The sequence below is a fragment of the Coregonus lavaretus genome, assembly GCF_964263955.1.
Source record: "Coregonus lavaretus genome assembly, contig: HAP1_SCAFFOLD_6099, whole genome shotgun sequence".
Taxonomy (NCBI): Eukaryota; Metazoa; Chordata; class Actinopteri; order Salmoniformes; family Salmonidae; genus Coregonus; species Coregonus lavaretus.
Genome location: NW_028165116.1, coordinates 5,001 through 27,449, shown reverse-complemented (window position 1 = coordinate 27,449; position 22,449 = coordinate 5,001). Strand labels below are relative to the sequence as shown.

At 45.9% G+C, this 22,449-nt stretch overlaps 1 protein-coding gene across 1 annotated transcript; it reads right to left on the bottom strand.

Moving 5' to 3' along the window:
* Nucleotides 1-305: 305 nt before the first annotated feature.
* On the bottom strand, nt 306-1,776 carry LOC311116259 (neuroligin-3-like; the record flags this gene model as incomplete). Its single annotated transcript, XM_084191367.1, has 3 exons — nt 306-833; nt 1,064-1,329; nt 1,758-1,776. The coding sequence occupies 3 exons, from the start codon at nt 1,774-1,776 to the stop codon at nt 306-308; spliced, it is 813 nt and encodes a 270-aa protein (XP_084047493.1).
* Between the last annotated feature and the right edge of the window lie 20,673 nt (nt 1,777-22,449).

Below are 22,449 nucleotides of genomic sequence, written 5' to 3'. Positions count from 1 at the left end.
TCTGATAGAGTCAGTGAGTCAGTGACACCTCCTACATCATGGTCATATTAAGGACTCTGATAGAGTCAGTGAGGCATAACACTAAACAAAGGCAGAAACTTGTTGAGCCCTATAATTCTAATCTGACCTCAAACCAGTTCCACTGCTTTTTACATTCTTCCCCTCTAATTAGGGACTGATTTAGACCTGGGGCACCAGGTGGATACAATTAATTATCAGGTAGAACAGAAAACCAGAAGCAGTCCGCACCTTGTAGGGTAAGATTTTAATACCCCTCTTATAGAAAGTACTAAAGCAGGGCAACCTTACCCAGTCTTGGCGAAGTTAGTCCAGTAGGTCATCACCACAGCACTGAGCATGATGTCGTTCTTGGAGAAGTTACAGGGGAACAGGTCTGTGGGTCCGATCATGGGGATCCCGAACACGTAGGGTACCTCGTCCCCGTGGGCTGCGTCCGACCAGGCCGGCTTCATCAGACTCTGGCAGTGGTGGTAGAAGGCGTAGAAGTACGTTGGCGAGCCGTAACGGGCATGGAGGTCCGCCGTCACCACCGACGGCTCCACCCACTGGTGGTCGGTGAACAGAGCGACCAGCGTCTTGCGTCGTGTCTCGGGGTTGTCGCGGTCTGCCCAGTCCGTGTACATGAACTTGATGGTCTCCCTCAGAGTGTCTTTGCCTTCTGGGTAACCGTAGAGGCTGTCAACGAAGTCCGACACGGAAAAGTCAAAGTCATTGCCGGAGATGCCGTCCTCTGAGTCGACCACGTTGTCCACGAAGCGAAGCCCCTCCCCCTGGTTGACTCCCAGCATGATGTCATAATTCAGGAACTCTCCCTGTGTGGAAATAACGAAATGTGTTGAAAATGCATTATTTTGTGTGACAACTGACTTTGACCTAAATTTGATTACAGTTGTTATGTATATAGTTGACTTTACATAATTACTATTATGGGGATGTTTGTGTGTGTATGTTTTTTCTCTTGATCTGTTCAAGTAAAAAACCGAATAAACAAAGTCAAATAACAAACAAACAAAGCAACAAAACCATCCCAGCGGTCCCCCACCTGCTCCATGAGGATCTCTGGATCATCAGGTATGACGTCTCCATCTATAACCGGTCCGAAGGCTACATGGTAGCGTGCTGGCTGGATGTCCTGCTGCACCAGCTCCCTGGCGCTCTTCTTCCTCAGACAGTCCACCATGTCCAGGGTATCCAGAACGTTACAGCCCACCTTCTCAGACAGCAGACGGGTGTACTTCACGGGCTGGTAGTTGACCGCCCAGCTGGACAGGGCTGAGCCACTCTGGATGATGGCACGGTGGAACAGACCTAGAGGAGAATGATAGAGAGATAGAGCAGTGGTTCTTTTCTCTGTACGCTATGAAAGGAACTGGAGATGAATTGAGCATCTGGAGACAAGCCAAACAGAATACACTGAAAAAGTGGCATGTATACAGAAAAATATAGACAGCTAATGAGCTTAACAATCCTTCCCCTCTACCCAACCCCCATACATACAACATCTCAGTATAATATGATGAGTGTTGTAACGAGAATACAGATGGGCTGCTCTTATTGTCTTACAGACAGACAGACAAAAAGACATACAGAGAGACAGAGAGACAGACAGACAGACAGACAGACAGACAGACAGAGAGAGAGAGAGAGAGAGAGAGAGAGAGAGAGAGAGAGAGAGAGAGAGAGAGAGAGAGTATGGCTTCTCTTCTCTTCACAGCTCAGACTCATTTGCTCAGTACAAACAGTAGCAGCAGTCATGGTGCTAGTACCCCGTACTGAATCCCAATGCTCCCCTCAACGCCAAGACCACTTCTCACACACCTTTGATCACAAGTTTCTGGAGGAGGAATGCAACTAACTACACTGTCTGCACATCATCACTGGGTAATCTGAAGGACAGGAAGAGAGAGAGAGAAAGAGAGTGGGGAGAGATCAAGACAGAGAGAGAGAGACAGAGAAAACGAGAGAGAGATAAAAGAAAGGTATATATTTTTATATCTATTTGTATTTGTATAAAATGTTGTAGTTATCTTCGCTAGCTGGATTGTTTACCAGTTGCTAAGCAGTTGCTAGGGACTCTCCTAAAAGAAGCTAGCTAGCTAGCTACAAAACAAAAGCTAGTCAACAGCACAATTGAAAGACAAAAGAAGGACAGAAGACAAAAGATATAAAGGTAAAACAGTTCTCTAAAGACACTAGAGACAATAATACAAGAAACAACGCTGTTTTGGAAAAGGTAGGCTTCTATTGCAACATTGTAGCCAACATCACCAGCATTGCTATGGAAATTGTTTACCCACCAGACATCCAGACGGAGAAAGCTAAGAAAAGTTTCAAAGGTTTGATGATGGGACAGAACCATGAATGCCTGTTTGCAGATCTTACCAGTTGCAAAACAAGAGCAAATTTAATATTTAATACCAAATGAGGGCACATATGGAAAAGGGTTATTTGCAACCATTTCCATTTTCAAAAAAGAGAGGCATCAGCCAAGGCTGTCAGATCAGTATTTTTGAAGAAGCTGACCAGAGCAACACATATCAAACAGTCAACTTATACAATAATGGAACTGTATTGATTGATACAGTGAGGGAAAAAAGTATTTGATCCCCTGCTGATTTTGTACGTTTGCCCACTGACAAAGACATGATCGGTCTATAATTTTAATGGTAGGTTTATTTGAACAGCGAGAGACAGAATAACAACAAAAAAATCCAGAAAAACGCATGTCAAAAATGTTATAAATGTATTTGCATTTTAATGAGGGAAATAAGTATTTGACCCCTCTGCAAAACATGACTTAGTACTTGGTGGCAAAACCCTTGTTGGCAATCACAGAGGTCAGACATTTCTTGTAGTTGGTGACCAGGTATGCGCACATCTCAGGAGGGATTTTGTCCCACTCCTCTTTGCAGATATTCTCCAAGTCATTAACGTTTCGAGGCTGACGTTTGGCAACTCAAACCTTCAGCTCCCTCCACATATTTTCTATGGGATTAGGGTCTGGAGACTGGCTAGGCCATTCCAGGACCTTAATGTGCTTATTCTTGAGCCACTCCTTTGTTGCCTTGGCCGTGTGTTTTGGGTCATTGTCATGCTGGAATACCCATCCACAACCCATTTTCAATGCCCTGGCTGAGGGAAAGAGGTTCTCACCCAAGATTTGACGGTATTCCTCCTCCTCCAAACACGGCGAGTTGAGTTGATGCCAAAGAGCTCGATTTTGGTCTCATCTGACCACAACACTTTCACCCAGTTCTCCACTGAATCATTCAGATGTTCATTGGCAAACTTCAGACGGGCCTGTATATGTGCTTTCTTGAGCAGGGGGACCTTGTGGGCGCTGCAGGATTTCAGTCCTTCATGGCGTAGTGTGTTACCAATTGTTTTCTTGGTGACTATGGTCCCAGCTGCCTTGAGATCATTGACAAGATCCTCCCGTGTAGTTCTGGGCTGATTCCTCACTGTTCTCATGATCATTGCAACTCCACGAAGTGAGATCTTGCATGGAGCCCCAGGCCGAGGGAGATTGACAGTGCTTTTATGTTTCTTCCATTGGCGAATAATCACACCAACTGTTGTCACCTTCTCACCAAGCTGCTTGGCGATGGTCTTGTAGCCCATTCCAGCCTTGTGTAGGTCTACAATCTTGTCCCTGACATCCTTGAAGAGCTCTTTGGTCTTGGCCATGGTGGAGAGTTTGGAATCTGATTGATTGATTGCTTCTGTGGACAGGTGTCTTTTATACAGGTAACAAACTGAGATTAGGAGCACTCCCTTTAAGATTGTGCTCCTAATCTCAGCTCGTTACCTGTATAAAAGACACCTGGGTGCCAGAAATCTTTCTTATTGAGAGGGGGTCAAATACTTATTTCCCTCATTAAAATGCTAATCAATTTATAACATTTTTGACATGCGTTTTTCTGGATTTTTTTGTTGTTATTCTGTCTCTCACTGTTCAAATAAACCTACCATTAAAATTATAGACTGATAATTTCTTTGTCAGTGGGCAAACGTACAAAATCAGCAGGGGATCAAATACTTTTTTCCCTCACTGTATATATATATATATATATATATATATATATATATATATATATATATATATACACTACCGTTCAAAAGTTTGGGGTCACTTAGAAATGTCCTTGTTTTCGATAGAAAAGCAATTTTTTCGTCCATTAAAATAACATCAAATTGATCAGAAATACAGTGTAGACATTGTTAATGTTGTAAATGGCTATTGTAGCTGGAAACGGCAGATTTTTTATGGAATATCTACATAGGTGTACAGTGGCCCATTATCAGCAACCATCAGTCCTGTGTTCTAGGCAGAGTTGCAAATATATATTGTGGCGTACAGCAGGTCAGCCAACAGGGGGAGACTCGTTGAGGCCTGGTAACAAATGGAGTATACATCACGAGGCGGTGGCTCCATCTGTTGGACGTGCCAGGTCTCGACAGGCACCCCGGACAGGACTAATTGGGGCTGATTGGGAGCTGGTGAGTAATTAAGGGCGGATTGCTCACCAGCTGTGCAAGGCCCATAAAGCTGCCAGAAGGGCAGCACATGAGGGAGGACTGGGGTAAGTAAGGTAACTTCTGTGTAGTTGGAGACGGTATCCTGGAGAGGATCTCATGGGGGAGACCTAACCTTTTCTTTTGATTATTTTATTAATAAACACCCTTGAAACTGAGCTAATCATACTCTGTCCGTGTCTGATCTGTGTAAACGTCTTGACCCAACCCCCTGATCTGCAAAGTGGTGGAGAATACGGGCGCTTTGATAACGTGGTCAGATCAGGGTTGACGTTTACCCAGCATCAGCATGGACGAGTTGATAGCTCAGTTCGTCTTGGCCCAACAAGCACAATAGGCGGTTCAGGAACGAACGCTGTAGGAACAGCAACTACAAAACATCCGCCTCGTGGAGGAAGTCAGGAAGCTGCAAGGAGGAGCGTCTCCTGAAACCCATCCCAACCAGTTTTTAATCAAGCTAACGGAAGACGATGACATTGAAACATACTTCTGTACGTCTGAACGGACAGTGCTACGGGAAGGATGGCCAATGCCGAAGTGGGCAAGTCTGCTGGCCCCGTTCCTCTCTGGGAATGCCCAAAAGGTATATTGGGACCTGAACGATGAACAGGCAGCTAACTACGACGGACTCAAACGGGAGATACTCAGCCGCTACGGGTACAGCCTGGCCCATCAGGCTCAACGGTTCCACGACTGGAGGTCCGTACCCGACGCATCCCCCCGAGTCCAGATGAGCGACCTTCTGCGCGTCACCAGGGCATGGCTCCTAACCGACGTATCCACCCTCTCCCTCCTCGACAAAGTGGTCCTGGATCGCTTCGTATGGGCGCTACCCCACGACATGAAGAGGGCAGTGAGCCTATGCGCGCCCCAGACCTTGGAGGGCCTCCTGGAAGCAGTGGAGATGCATCAGAACACTCAGGCCCTACTGAGGGGGAGCCGGGACGAGTCGGCGACCTGTGCGAGGGGATGGAACGACCACCGGAGAACAGGTGGATCACGCCGTGAACTATGTCACCTCCTGTTGGGCACACCATGAATCAACTGCACCCATGGTCCCGGTGAAGGTTGACGGACACGACACGGAAGCGCTATTAGACTCTGGAAGCATGGTTACGTTCGTAACCACGAGCCTGCTGAACAAGGAGACCGAACGGGGTAGGGAGATCCCACCGTATGGACCAACATCGTGACACCACAAGGGAGCTGCCAGATGATGGTGGGTGCAGTACCAGAGCTGCCAGTACCTATCCTAGTGGGACTGGATTGTCCGCTGTTCACTGCCCTATGGGGGCACGAGTTGAAAAAAAAGATAAGAGCCGGCAGAAGAAGAGAGTGGGGACGACCCCTCGCCTGTGCGGCCAGGATGCCACCGGTTAACCAACCTGACTCTACGGGGTCGGAGTCGGAGGGGGAGCCGGAACCCAAACCCCCTGGGGAACCACTGGAGGAGGAGCCCAGCCTCCCCCTTCTCGATTTCGAGGGGCCAGTCGAGACCCCCGTTGGGGGCCAATTGAGGGGCCAATTCGGGACGGCCCAGTGGGAGGATCCGAATTTGAAAGCTGCCACAGCCCAAGTGATAGCGGTGGATGGACAGCTACTTCCGGGGGTGAGTGACTGGCGATACCCCCATTACCAAATTAAGAATAACTTTTTGTATCAGGTGTCACGCCAACAGGGGAATTTCGAGAGGTATTGTTGCTGGCCCGACGGTACGTAGGAACCGCTCTTCAGCTGGCCCACACCCACCTGTTGGGGGTGCACCTGGGAATGGAGAAGACCCGGGAACGGGTCGCCACCCGGTTCCACTGGCCCGGGATGAGGAGGGCCGTGGAAGACTTCTGTTGCAGCTGCCCGGAGTGTCAACTCACTGCCCCGAAAGCACACTTCCGAAACCCTCTGGTCCCCCTGCCGATCATCGGGGTGCCCTTTGAACGCTTCGCCATGGACATAGTGGGACCCCTGGTAAAGACTGCACGAGGACACAGGTACATATTGGTAATAGTAGACAATGGCACCCGGTATCCCGAGGCCATTCCCCTACGGGCGGCGTTATCCAAGGGAATCGCCCGGGAGCTGTTCCACCTCTTTAGCCGGGTGGGATCCTGACAGACCAAGGTACAGAGTTTATTTCCCACCTCATGAAAGAGTTGTGTGCCCTCATGCAGATCAAGCAGATCCGGACCTCCGTTTTTCACCCGCAGACGGATGGGCTCGTCAAGCGCTTTAACAAAACGCTCAAACAGATGCTGCGGAAGGTCATTGAGCAGGACGGGAAGAACTGGGACCAGCTGCTACCCCACCTAATGTTCTCAATCCGAGAAGTACCCCAATCCTCCACTGGGTTTCCCCGTTTGAACTCCTCTACGGGAGGAGGCCACGTGGCCTACTGGACCTCGCCAAGGAGGTGTGGGAAGCCCAACCGACCCCCTTACGCAGCGTGGTTGAGCACGTGGAGACGATGCGGGAGCAGATGACAGCCATATGGCCAGTCATGAGGGAACATATGGAGAAGGCCCAACGCGCCCAAGCCCAGGTCTACAATCGGGGAGCCCAGCCCTGAGAATTCCAGGTGGGAGACAGGGTGTTGGTGTTGATCCCCACGGCCGAAAGTAAGTTCCTGGCAACATGGGACCATTCGAGGTGGTCGAAAAACTGGGACCTGTCAACTACCACGTACGGCAACCGGGGAGGCGGAAACCTCAACAGATTTACCACGTGAACCTGTTGAAGAAGTGGCATGAGAGGGCAGCCTTGGCCGTGATATGGTCGGGACGCAGGACACCAACGGTACCAGTGGTGGTCCCGAGCAGTGAGGACCTCGACCCGGCCCAGAAGCAAGAGCTCCGGGAGCTTGTCGATCGGAACACGGCGGTGTTCCCCGAGAAGCAGGGCCGCACGACCCTCATTGAACACCACATCCGTACCTGGCCCGGGGAAACGGTAAGAAAGAGGCTGTATCGAATTCCGAAGACCCGACGGAAGGCCCTGAAACAAGAAGTGGAGGCTATGCTGCAGATGGGGGTCGTTGAAGAGTCCCACAGTGCATGGTGCAGCCTCATCGTGTTGGTGCCCAAACCGGACGGTAGCCTCCACTTCTGTACTGATTTCCGGGGTGTGAACGACATAAGCGTATTCGATGCATACCCCATGCCGAGGTTGGACGAGCTAATCGACCGATTGGAAAAGGCCCGGTACATCAGCACCCTTGACCTGACCAAAGGATATTGGCAGGTACCATTGGCAGCCTCCTCCCGGCAGAAGATGGCGTTCTCGACACCAGACGGACTGTACCAGTACCGGGTGCTCCCGTTCGGTCTCCACGGAGCCCCGCCCACATTCCAGCGACTGATGAACAGGGTGCTTCGACCCCACCAGCAGTATGCAGCGGCCTATCTGGATGATATCATCATCCACAGCCAAGGTTGGGAGGAGCACCTGACGCGCCTCCAGGCGGTGCTGGATGCGCTCAGACAAGCCGGGTTGACCGCAAACCCCAAGAAATGCAAGCTAGCGTTCGAGGAAGTGGAGTACCAGGGGTATTTGATCGGACGGGGGAACGTCAAGCCCCAGGAGAGGAAGGTTCACGCGGTATGTGACTGGCCCGTTCCACACACCAAGATACAGGTCAAGTCCTTCCTGGGACTGGCAGGATACTATAGTCGGTTTATCCCCAACTTTGTGGCTATAGCTTCCCCCCTCACCGATCTAACCAGGGCCCGCCTCCCGAAAACAGTGGAATGGACGGACGAGACAGAAGCGGCGTTCAGCCGTCTGAAGGAAGCGCTGTGCTCCCATCCGATTCTCGTAATGCCCGATTTCCAGGTGCCGATGGTGGTCCAGACGGATGCATGTGATACGGGACTAGGGGCCGTTCTGTCCCAGATACACGATGGGGAGGAGCACCCCATCATGTACATCAGCCGAAAGCTGATACCGAGAGAGAAAAAACCCTCAATTGTTGAGAAAGAGTATCTGGCGGTGAAGTGGGCGCTAGACACTCTCAAGTACTACCTGTTAGGTACCCACTTCACCCTGGTCACGGACCATGCTCCCCTGGTCTGGATGGCCAGGGGAAAAGACACAAACGATCGGGTCACCAGGTGGTTCTTGTCCCCCCCCCCCTCCCCCCCAGGTCAGCCACCAGGGGGAGACTCGTCGAGGCCTGGTAACAGATGGAGTATACATCACGAGGCGGTGGCTCCATCTGCTGGACGTGCCAGGTCTCGACGGGCTCCCCGGACAGGACTAATTGGGGCTGATTGGGAACTGGTGAGTAATTAAGGGCGGATTGCTCACCAGCTGTGCAAAGCCCATAACGCTGCCAGAAGGGCAGCACATGAGGGAGGACTGGGGGAAGTAAGGTAACTTCTGTGTAGTTGGAGACGGTATCCTGGAGAGGATCTCATGGGGGAGATGTATGTATGTATGTATGTATGTATGTATGTATGTACAGTGGGGGGGAAAAGTATTTAGTCAGCCACCAATTGTGCAAGTTCTCCCACTTAAAAAGATGAGAGAAGCCTGTAATTTTCATCATAGGTACACGTCAACTATGACAGACAAAATGAGAAAAAAAATTCCAGAAAATCACATTGTAGGATTTTATCTGAATTTATTTGCAAATTATGGTGGAAAATAAGTATTTGGTCACCTACAAACAAGCAAGATTTTTAAGTGGGAGAACTTGCACAATTGGAGGCTGACTAAATACTTTTTTTCCCCACTGTATATATATATACAGTACCAGTCAAACGTTTGGACACACCTACTCATTTCAGGGTTTTTCTTTATTTTTACTATTTTTTGAATGAGTAGGTGTGTCCAAACTTTTGACTGGTACTGTATATATATATATACAGTGGGGAAAAAAAGTATTTAGTCAGCCACCAATTGTGCAAGTTCTCCCACTTAAAAAGATGAGAGAGGCCTGTAATTTTCATCATAGGTACACGTCAACTATGACAGACAAAATTAGAAAAAAAAATCCAGAAAATCACATTGTAGGATTTTTAATGAATTTATTTGCAAATTATGGTGGAAAATAAGTATTTGGTCAATAACAAAAGTTTCTCAATACTTTGTTATATACCCTTTGTTGGCAATGACACAGGTCAAACGTTTTCTGTAAGTCTTCACAAGGTTTTCACACACTGTTGCTGGTATTTTGGCCCATTCCTCCATGCAGATCTCCTCTAGAGCAGTGATGTTTTGGGGCTGTCGCTGGGCAACACAGACTTTCAACTCCCTCCAAAGATTTTCTATGGGGTTGAGATCTGGAGACTGGCTAGGCCACTCCAGGACCTTGAAATGCTTCTTACGAAGCCACTCCTTCGTTGCCCGGGCGGTGTGTTTGGGATCATTGTCATGCTGAAAGACCCAGCCACGTTTCATCTTCAATGCCCTTGCTGATGGGGAAGGAGGTTTTCACTCAAAATCTCACGATACATGGCCCCATTCATTCTTTCCTTTACACGGATCAGTCGTCCTGGTCCCTTTGCAGAAAAACAGCCCCAAAGCATGATGTTTCCACCCCCATGCTTCACAGTAGGTATGGTGTTCTTTGGATGCAACTCAGCATTCTTTGTCCTCCAAACACGACGAGTTGAGTTTTTACCAAAAAGTTATATTTTGGTTTCATCTGACCATATGACATTCTCCCAATCCTCTTCTGGATCATCCAAATGCACTCTAGCAAACTTCAGACGGGCCTGGACATGTACTGGCTTAAGCAGGGGGACACGTCTGGCACTGCAGGATTTGAGTCCCTGGCGGCGTAGTGTGTTACTGATGGTAGGCTTTGTTACTTTGGTCCCAGCTCTCTGCAGGTCGTTCACTAGGTCCCCCCGTGTGGTTCTGGGATTTTTGCTCACAGTTCTTGTGATCATTTTGACCCCACGGGGTGAGATCTTGCGTGGAGCCCCAGATCGAGGAAGATTATCAGTGGTCTTGTATGTCTTCCATTTCCTAATAATTGCTCCCACAGTTGATTTCTTCAAACCAAGCTGCTTACCTATTGCAGATTCAGTCTTCCCAGCCTGGTGCAGGTCTACAATTTTGTTTCTGGTGTCCTTTGACCGCTCTTTGGTCTTGGCCATAGTGGAGTTTGGAGTGTGACTGTTTGAGGTTGTGGACAGGTGTCTTTTATACTGATAACAAGTTCAAACAGGTGCCATTAATACAGGTAACGAGTGGAGGACAGATGAGCCTCTTAAAGAAGAAGTTACAGGTCTGTGAGAGCCAGAAATCTTGCTTGTTTGTAGGTGACCAAATACTTATTTTCCACCATAATTTGCAAATTAATTAATTAATAATCCTACAATGTGATTTTCTGGAGAAAAAAAATCTCAATTTGTCTGTCATAGTTGACGTGTATCTATGATGAAAATTACAGGCCTCTCTCATCTTTTTAAGTGGGAGAACTTGCACAATTGGTGGCTGACTAAAAACTTTTTTTCCCCACTGTATATATATATATATTTTTTTTTTCTTCAATGTACTTTACTCAAACCAGTGATATTACTTATAATAAATGAGATCATTAACTATCAGCTTCATATTTTGGTTCTAAAACAACAAATCCAGAATTCCTTAAAAACATCAAGGGACAGGACATCATAATCCTACTGGAAACATGGTGTGGTGGAGACATTGATACTCAGTGTCCCTCAGGCTATAGAGAAAGTTTACTACCATCAATCAAACATAAAAATGCTAAACGGGGCCAGGACTCAGGTGGAATAATCATTTGGCATAAGCAGGACTTAGCACATTTGGCCCAAACTTAACAAAGGTACAATCTATTGTGACAATGTATAGATATGTGCAGCTTATGCTCCTCCTTCAGATTCATCATATAATGATGATCAGTTTTTTGACAATCTCCATACAGAAATCATTCAAATTCAGGCAGAGTGTAAATTGCTTCTTTGTGGATATTTCAATGCGAGAACTGGTTCTGAGCCTGACTACACCGATGCGGGAGGTAACCACCACATATTTGGACACCCCTTCTTGTACAGTAGCCCTATTATTAATAATAGAAACAGTCCTGACCAAATACTGAACAAAAACGGGAAGGAGTTAGTGCATCTCTGTCGAGCCTTAGGCCTATACATGCTTAATGGTAAAATCAGAGGGGACTCTTTAGGTCAGTTTACTTACTGCTCAGCTCTCAGGACAAGTGTAGTCGATTATGACATCCCTGACATCGACCCCTCCTACATTAGTGCATTCACTGTCAGACCACAGACACCATTGTCAGATCACAGTCAGATCAACGTGTTTCTGAAGAAATTAACCAGCAATACTTATTTTTAAAAAACAGCCCAATAAACTCTACAACATGAACCAATCGTACAAAGGGCTCCAAACAGTACAGAGAAATGTATTGAAACATTGAACTCAAATGAAATGATGAACTCTATACAGGCCTTCAATAACTCACAATACCAAAACAATAAAGAAGGTGTCAATTCGGCTACTCAAAACATTAATTGCATATTCCAAAAAGCAGCATCAAAAGCAAATTTGAGAAAATCAAAGAAATGCAACATCAGAAACAAAAAACTAAATGTTTCTGAAAAATGGTTTGATAACGAATGTAAAACAATTAGAAAACACCTAAGACAAATGTCAAATGAAAATCATAAGCAGCAAAACAACCCAGAGCTACACTATGAATACTTTGAAACTCTGAAACAGTATAAACATACACTGAAACGCAAGCAATTGTATTATACCAGTAAGACACTTGATGAAATTGAAAAAGCAATTGACCAAAATCAATTCTGGGACATGTTGAACAATTTAAGCACGACAAAGCCACAATAATTAGCCATATAAGATGAAGGAATTTGGAAAACTTATTTTGATAATCTATACAAAAACATCCCACAAAAAGACTTACAACATAACCAATTAGAAATTCAAGAAAAATGGAACATCCTTGAATTAGTCATTAAAAACAACCGAAATCCATTAGATTACCCAATAACCCAACAAGAACTAAATGAAAAGCTAAAATCCATAAAACCAAAGAAGGCTTGTGGTTGTCTACTCCCCCCCCCCCCCCCCCCCCCCCCCGCGCGCTTGAGGTCGCCAGTTGACTGTTCATTACGCACACCTGCCACGCAACTGCGCGGTATTATGAGACTCACCTGGACTCCATCACCTTCCTGATTACCTCCCCTATATATGTCACTCCCTCTGTGTTATTGATTCTGTTCCGTTGTTTCATGTCTGTACATTTTTGTTGTTGTTGTAATGGGCGAAGTAACAATGGCTCCTCTTGCAGCCAAATATGTATTTGCCTGCCATAGCCTGACGGACACTGAATAATAACATCTGCATAGTAAACAGTAAATTACTTATTATTATTATTATTATTATTGTTATTACTATTATTATTAATATTACTATTATTATTGTTATTGTTATTATTGTTATTATTATTTTTATTGTTATTACTATTATTATTATTGTTGTTGTTATTATTGTTGTTGTTGTTATTATTATTGGTATTATTGTTATTATTATTATTGTTATTATTATTGTCATCATTATTATTGTTATTACTATTATTATAATTAGTAATATTATTATTATTACTATTATTATAATCATTATTATTGTTACTACTATTATCATTATTATTGTTGTGATTATTATTCTAAATGGTAGTGGTACGGGTAGTAGGGTTGATGGTAATGATAGTAGTTTAATGATGGTGGTAGTAGTAGTAGTAGTAATGATGATGGTAGTTGTTGTACTGATGTAATGGTGAGGATGACAGTTAGTTATAAGTTAGTTATAGTTTCATTTCCCATGTTTAGCCTTCTATATGTATTATATTTCTACTGTTACCATTTTATTGTTGTTATTTTTATTATTTATTTTATTATTATTATTATTATTTAATACAATTTTATATTAATATTTTTTATTCTTTATTATTTTATTACAATGTCTATTGTATACATTGTTGCTTTGGAAATATTGACACAATGTTTTTCATGCCAATAAAGCAGAGAGAGAGTGTTAGTGTGTGATATTCCAGACAGTGTTAGTGTGTGATATTCCCGACAGTGTTAGTGTGTGATATTCCAGACAGTGTTAGTGTGTGATATTCCCGACAGTGTTAGTGTGTGATATTACCGACAGTGTTAATGTGTGATATTCCAGACAGTGTTAGTGTGTGATATTCCAGACAGTGTTAGTGTGTGATATTCCAGACAGTGTTAGTGTGTGATATTCCCGACAGTGTTAGTGTGTGATATTCCAGACAGTGTTAATGTGTGATATTCCAGACAGTGTTAATGTGTGATATTCCAGACAGTGTTAATGTGTGATATTCCAGACAGTGTTAGTGTGTGATATTCCAGACAGTGTTAGTGTGTGATATTCCAGACAGTGTTAGTGTGTGATATTCCCGACAGTGTTAGTGTGTGATATTCCAGACAGTGTTAGTGTGTGATATTCCAGACAGTGTTAGTGTGTGATATTCCCGACAGTGTTAGTGTGTGATATTCCAGACAGTGTTAATGTGTGATATTCCAGACAGTGTTAATGTGTGATATTCCAGACAGTGTTAATGTGTGATATTCCAGACAGTGTTAGTGTGTGATATTCCAGACAGTGTTAATGTGTGATATTCCAGACAGTGTTAATGTGTGATATTCCAGACAGTGTTAATGTGTGATATTCCCGACAGTGTTAGTGTGTGATATTACCGACAGTGTTAATGTGTGATATTCCAGACAGTGTTAGTGTGTGATATTCCAGACAGTGTTAATGTGTGATATTCCAGACAGTGTTAGCGTGTGATATTCCAGACAGCGTTAGTGTGTGATATTACCGACAGTGTTAATGTGTGATATTCCAGACAGTGTTAGTGTGTGATATTACCGACAGTGTTAATGTGTGATATTCCAGACAGTGTTAATGTGTGATATTCCAGACAGTGTTAATGTGTGATATACCCGACAGTGTTAGTGTGTGATATTCCAGACAGTGTTAATGTGTGATATTCCAGACAGTGTTAGTGTGTGATATTCCAGACAGTGTTAATGTGTGATATTCCAGACAGTGTTAGTGTGTGATATTCCAGACAGTGTTAGTGTGTGATATTCCAGACAGTGTTAGTGTGTGATATTCCAGACAGTGTTAGTGTGTGATATTCCAGACAGTGTTAGCGTGTGATATTCCAGACAGTGTTAGCGTGTGATATTCCAGACAGTGTTAGTGTGTGATATTCCAGACAGTGTTAGTGTGTGATATTCCCGACAGTGTTAGTGTGTGATATTACCGACAGTGTTAGTGTGTGATATTCCAGACAGTGTTAGTGTGTGATATTCCAGACAGTGTTAGTGTGTGATATTCCAGACAGTGTTAGTGTGTGATATTCCAGACAGTGTTAGTGTGTGATATTCCAGACAGTGTTAGTGTGTGATATTCCAGACAGTGTTAGTGTGTGATATTCCAGACAGTGTTAATGTGTGATATTCCCGACAGTGTTAGTGTGTGATATTCCAGACAGTGTTAGTGTGTGATATTCCCGACAGCGTTAGTGTGTGATATTCCCGACAGCGTTAGTGTGTGATATTCCAGACAGTGTTAGTGTGTGATATTCCAGACAGTGTTAGTGTGTGATATTCCAGACAGTGTTAGTGTGTGATATTCCAGACAGTGTTAGTGTGTGATATTCCAGACAGTGTTAGTGTGTGATATTCCAGACAGTGTTAGTGTGTGATATTCCAGACAGTGTTAATGTGTGATATTCCAGACAGTGTTAATGTGTGATATTCCCGACAGTGTTAGTGTGTGATATTCCAGACAGTGTTAATGTGTGATATTCCAGACAGTGTTAATGTGTGATATTCCCGACAGTGTTAATGTGTGATATTCCAGACAGTGTTAGTGTGTGATATTCCAGACAGTGTTAATGTGTGATATTCCAGACAGTGTTAATGTGTGATATTCCAGACAGTGTTAGTGTGTGATATTCCAGACAGTGTTAGTGTGTGATATTCCAGACAGTGTTAGTGTGTGATATTCCAGACAGTGTTAATGTGTGATATTCCCGACAGTGTTAGTGTGTGATATTCCAGACAGTGTTAGTGTGTGATATTCCAGACAGTGTTAGTGTGTGATATTCCAGACAGTGTTAGTGTGTGATATTCCAGACAGTGTTAATGTGTGATATTCCAGACAGTGTTAGTGTGTGATATTCCAGACAGTGTTAGTGTGTGATATTCCAGACAGTGTTAATGTGTGATATTCCAGACAGTGTTAATGTGTGATATTCCAGACAGTGTTAGTGTGTGATATTCCAGACAGTGTTAGTGTGTGATATTCCAGACAGTGTTAATGTGTGATATTCCAGACAGTGTTAGTGTGTGATATTCCAGACAGTGTTAATGTGTGATATTCCAGACAGTGTTAATGTGTGATATTCCAGACAGTGTTAGTGTGTGATATTCCAGACAGTGTTAATGTGTGATATTCCAGACAGTGTTAATGTGTGATATTCCCGACAGTGTTAGTGTGTGATATTCCCGACAGTGTTAGTGTGTGATATTCCAGACAGTGTTAATGTGTGATATTCCAGACAGTGTTAATGTGTGATATTCCAGACAGTGTTAGTGTGTGATATTCCAGACAGTGTTAATGTGTGATATTCCAGACAGTGTTAATGTGTGATATTCCAGACAGTGTTAATGTGTGATATTCCAGACAGTGTTAGTGTGTGATATTCCAGACAGTGTTAGTGTGTGATATTCCAGACAGTGTTAGTGTGTGATATTCCAGACAGTGTTAATGTGTGATATTCCAGACAGTGTTAGTGTGTGATATTCCAGACAGTGTTAGTGTGTGATATTCCAGACAGTGTTAGTGTGTGATATTCCCGACAGTGTTAGCGTGTGATATTCCAGACAGTGTTAGTGTGTGATATTCCAGACAGTGTTAGTGTGTGATATTCCAGACAGTGTTAGTGTGTGATATTCCAGACAGTGTTAGTGTGTGATATTCCAGACAGTGTTAGTGTGTGATATTCCAGACAGTGTTAGTGTGTGATATTCCAGACAGTGTTAGTGTGTGATATTCCCGACAGTGTTAGTGTGTGATATTCCCGACAGTGTTAGTGTGTGATATTACCGACAGTGTTAGTGTATAAACACCAGTCTATCATCTCTTTATACCTGGCAGATTTAACTTAGTAGTGACAACAGATATCCTCGGCCGTCTCTATCAGACCCTGTTTGACACGCACTCACACATAGCCTCTGCCACCTAAAGTACAGCTGATCCATCAGAAGGCCAGCTCCTCTGGCAGATTGAGGTCACCCTGAATTATAAATCCAGCCCAAAGGTAATCACTCATTGGACGCCCACTAAAATTCTGCTGCCACCACCATCGTCACGCTAGTGGTGTGCTGTGGTTAGCTGACCATGACCGCACTGACTCTCTCTCTCTCTCTCTCTGTTCTCTCTCTCTCGTTCTCTCTCTCTCTCTCTGTCCTCTCTCTGTTCTCTCTCTGTCTCTCTCTCTCTCTGTTCTCTCTCTGTTCTGTGTCTCTCTCTCTCTCTCTGTCTCTCTCTTCTCTCTCTGTCTCTCTCTCTCTCTCTCTCTGTTCTCTCTCTGTTCTCTCTCTGTTCTCTGTCTCTCTGTTCTCTCTCTCTCTCTTCTCTCTCTCTCTCTGTTCTGTGTCTCTCTCTCTCTCTGTTCTCTCTCTCTCTGTTCTCTCTCTCTCTGTTCTCTCTCTCAATTCAATTCAATAGACATGATTGACATGGCAAGTTAAATTACTTACATTGTCAAAGTATACACAATTCTAATAGTAGTAGTGGAAATGGGATTACCATTAACAGCAACTACAACAACAATATTAATGAGAATAACAATACATTAAAGCAATAGTAGTCGACCAGTCTCAACATGACTGAGAAGACACATTACATGGTATGAAAGCCAAAACAAAACAGGAAATATTATTGACATTACATTACACTTTTCACTGGCTGTCCCTCAGGTTGTGGCAGGAGGACACATATTTGGCTGCCAAAATTGCACATTTTGGCTTTTCACACAATAAATATTAGATTTTTTCTTCCTCTTTTATAGTTTCAAATTCTTTGTCCTGAATGATAATTTTGGGAAAGAAAGATTCTCTTAGGTCTGAGTATTTGTCACAGTGTAATAGGAAATGCAGCTCTGTCTCTACCTCTCCCCGGGGGAAGAGTGAGCACAGCATGTCCTCTCTGGGCAGCCAGGTTTGCCTGTAATGACCGGTCTCTATAGCCAGACTGTGCTCACTGAGTCTGTACCTAGTCATTGTTTTCCTCAGTTTTCTATCAGTCACAGTGGTCAGATAGTCTGCCACCATGTACTGTCTGTTTAGAGCCAAATAGCATTGAGGTTTGTCTCTCTCTCTCTCTCTACCTCTCTCCCTCTCTCCCTCTCTACCTCTCTACCTCTCTCTCTCTACCTCTAGATCCAGACATCTGTTAAACGGCCGGTCACGCAGACGCCTGAATTGGTATTGGTGCAGGTGGGATGGGTCTGGCAGATGCCTGAATTGGTATTGGTGCAGGTGGGATGGGTCTGGCAGATGCCTGGATTGGTATTGGTGCAGGTGGGATGGGTCTGGCAGATGCCTGGATTGGTATTGGTGCAGGTGGGATGGGTCTGGCAGATGCCTGGATTGGTATTGGTGCAGGTGGGATGTGCCTGGCAGATGCCTGGAATGGTATTGGTGCAGGTGGGATGGGTCTGGCAGATGCCTGGATTGGTATTGGTGCAGGTGAGATGGTAATTTACTGTGGATGTAAAAAGGTCAACCTTGAGGCCTGACCATATGACAATGCCTTTCCTGGACCCGCCATGAGGTTCAGACACTCCTGTAACACTGACAAACACACACACACACACACACACACCACCGTTCACCGGAGGGCTCCTAGTTGAGTTAATCTATGCGTGCTGCAATTTCCATTTGTGGAACTGCACTTCAAAAGCTCCATTGTGAGTAATTCTACCATGAGGCTTATTCATCTCCTGTCCTTATAGTCATCACATCTCTAGGCTTTAGGGGAAGCATACTAATGAAGAGGAGAATAAGATGGAGAAATACTGGTGTGACGAAAGATACAGTAGGCTACCATACTGAACCAGACTATGTTCTGTGTTGTTAGCCTGGATAGGAAGAGTGAAAAGCCTGCTGTTGTATACATTCTTCAGTTCTATTTGTCTGCAGTGATGTTGGTAGTCCCTTCTAATGACTCAACATTGTAATCTGCAATAGCTGGTCAACTCAGTGGAGGGCTACACTGGGTTCTACTACTATGGCCAACTCAATGGAGGGCTACACTGGGTTTTACCACTATGGCCAACTCAATGGAGGGCTACACTGGGTTTTACTACTCTGGCCAACTCAGTGGAGGGCTACACTGGGTTTTACTACTCTGGCCAACTCAATGGAGGGCTACACTGGGTTTTACTACTCTGGCCAACTCAATGGAGGGCTACACTGGGTTTTACTACTCTGGCCAACTCAGTGGAGGGCTACACTGGGTTTTACCACTCTGGCCAACTCAATGGAGGGCTACACTGGGTTTTACTACTCTGGCCAACTCAATGGAGGGCTACACTGGGTTTTACCACTCTGGCCAACTCAATGGAGGGCTACACTGGGTTTTACCACTCTGGCCAACTCAGTGGAGGGCTACACTGGGTTTTACTACTCTGGCCAACTCAATGGAGGGCTACACTGGGTTTTACCACTCTGGCCAACTCAATGGAGGGCTACACTGGGTTTTACCACTCTGGCCAACTCAATGGAGGGCTACACTGGGTTTTACTACTCTGGCCAACTCAGTGGAGGGCTACACTGGGTTTTACCACTCTGGCCAACTCAATGGAGGGCTACACTGGGTTTTACCACTCTGGCCAACTCAATGGAGGGCTACACTGGGTTTTACCACTCTGGCCAACTCAATGGAGGGCTACACTGGGTTTTACCACTCTGGCCAACTCAGTGGAGGGCTACACTGGGTTTTACCACTCTGGCCAACTCAATGGAGGGCTACACTGGGTTTTACTACTCTGGCCAACTCAGTGGAGGGCTACACTGGGTTTTACTACTCTGGCCAACTCAATGGAGGGCTACACTGGGTTTTACTACTCTGGCCAACTCAATGGAGGGCTACACTGGGTTTTACTACTCTGGCCAACTCAATGGAGGGCTACACTGGGTTTTACTACTCTGGCCAACTCAATGGAGGGCTACACTGGGTTTTACTACTCTGGCCAACTCAGTGGAGGGCTACACTGGGTTTTACTACTCTGGCCAACTCAATGGAGGGCTACACTGGGTTTTACTACTCTGGCCAACTCAATGGAGGGCTACACTGGGTTTTACCACTCTGGCCAACTCAATGGAGGGCTACACTGGGTTTTACTACTCTGGCCAACTCAGTGGAGGGCTACACTGGGTTCTACTACTCTGGCCAACTCAATGGAGGGCTACACTGGGTTCTACTACTCTGGCCAACTCAGTGGAGGGCTACACTGGGTTTTACTACTCTGGCCAACTCAGTGGAGGGCTACACTGGGTTTTACTACTCTGGCCAACTCAATGGAGGGCTACACTGGGTTTTACCACTCTGGCCAACTCAATGGAGGGCTACACTGGGTTTTACCACTCTGGCCAACTCAATGGAGGGCTACACTGGGTTCTACCACTCTGGCCAACTCAGTGGAGGGCTACACTGGGTTTTACCACTCTGGCCAACTCAATGGAGGGCTACACTGGGTTTTACCACTCTGGCCAACTCAATGGAGGGCTACACTGGGTTTTACCACTCTGGCCAACTCAATGGAGGGCTACACTGGGTTCTACCACTCTGGCCAACTCAATGGAGGGCTACACAGGGTTTTACTACTCTGGCCAACTCAATGGAGGGCTACACTGGGTTTTACCACTCTGGCCAACTCAATGGAGGGCTACACTGGGTTTTACCACTCTGGCCAACTCAATGGAGGGCTACACTGGGTTCTACCACTCTGGCCAACTCAGTGGAGGGCTACACTGGGTTTTACCACTCTGGCCAACTCAATGGAGGGCTACACTGGGTTCTACCACTCTGGCCAACTCAATGGAGGGCTACACTGGGTTCTACCACTCTGGCCAACTCAGTGGAGGGCTACACTGGGTTTTACCACTCTGGCCAACTCAATGGAGGGCTACACTAGGTTTTACCACTCTGGCCAACTCAATGGAGGGCTACACTGGGTTTTACCACTCTGGCCAACTCAATGGAGGGCTACACTGGGTTTTACCACTCTGGCCAACTCAATGGAGGGCTACACTGGGTTTTACCACTCTGGCCAACTCAGTGGAGGGCTACACTGGGTTTTACCACTCTGGCCAACTCAATGGAGGGCTACACTGGGTTTTACCACTCTGGCCAACTCATTGGAGGGCTACACTGGGTTTTACCACTCTGGCCAACTCAATGGAGGGCTACACTGGGTTTTACCACTCTGGCCAACTCAATGGAGGGCTACACTGGGTTTTACCACTCTGGCCAACTCATTGGAGGGCTACACTGGGTTTTACCACTCTGGCCAACTCAATGGAGGGCTACACTGGGTTTTACCACTCTGGCCAACTCAATGGAGGGCTACACTGGGTTTTACCACTCTGGCCAACTCAATGGAGGGCTACACTGGGTTCTACTACTCTGGCCAACTCAGTGGAGGGCTACACTGGGTTCTACCACTCTGGCCAACTCAGTGGAGGGCTACACTGGGTTTTACCACTCTGGCCAACTCAATGGAGGGCTACACTGGGTTTTACCACTCTGGCCAACTCAATGGAGGGCTACACTGGGTTTTACCACTCTGGCCAACTCAATGGAGGGCTACACTGGGTTCTACTACTCTGGCCAACTCAGTGGAGGGCTACACTGGGTTCTACCACTCTGGCCAACTCAGTGGAGGGCTACACTGGGTTTTACCACTCTGGCCAACTCAATGGAGGGCTACACTGGGTTTTACCACTCTGGCCAACTCAATGGAGGGCTACACTGGGTTCTACTACTCTGGCCAACTCAGTGGAGGGCTACACTGGGTTTTACCACTCTGGCCAACTCAGTGGAGGGCTACACTGGGTTCTACCACTCTGGCCAACTCAGTGGAGGGCTACACTGGGTTTTACCACTCTGGCCAACTCAATGGAGGGCTACACTGGGTTCTACCACTCTGGCCAACTCAGTGGAGGGCTACACTGGGTTCTACCACTCTGGCCAACTCAGTGGAGGGCTACACTGGGTTTTACCACTCTGGCCAACTCAATGGAGGGCTACACTGGGTTTTACCACTCTGGCCAACTCAATGGAGGGCTACACTGGGTTTTACCACTCTGGCCAACTCAGTGGAGGGCTACACTGGGTTTTACTACTTTGGCCAACTCAGTGGAGGGCTACACTGGGTTCTACCACTCTGGCCAACTCAGTGGAGGGCTACACTGGGTTCTACCACTCTGGCCAACTCAGTGGAGGGCTACACTGGGTTTTACCACTCTGGCCAACTCAGTGGAGGGCTACACTGGGTTTTACCACTCTGGCCAACTCAGTGGAGGGCTACACTGGGTTTTACTACTCTGGCCAACTCAGTGGAGGGCTACACTGGGTTTTACCACTCTGGCCAACTCAGTGGAGGGCTACACTGGGTTTTACCACTCTGGCCAACTCAGTGGAGGGCTACACTGGGTTTTACCACTCTCTGTGTGTGAATTTACCACTCTGGCACTGAGAGACATGGCACTGTAAAAGTCATCCTGTAAAACCATGACAAGACAACCGTAGCAATGTCAGCCAACCTTACAGTAC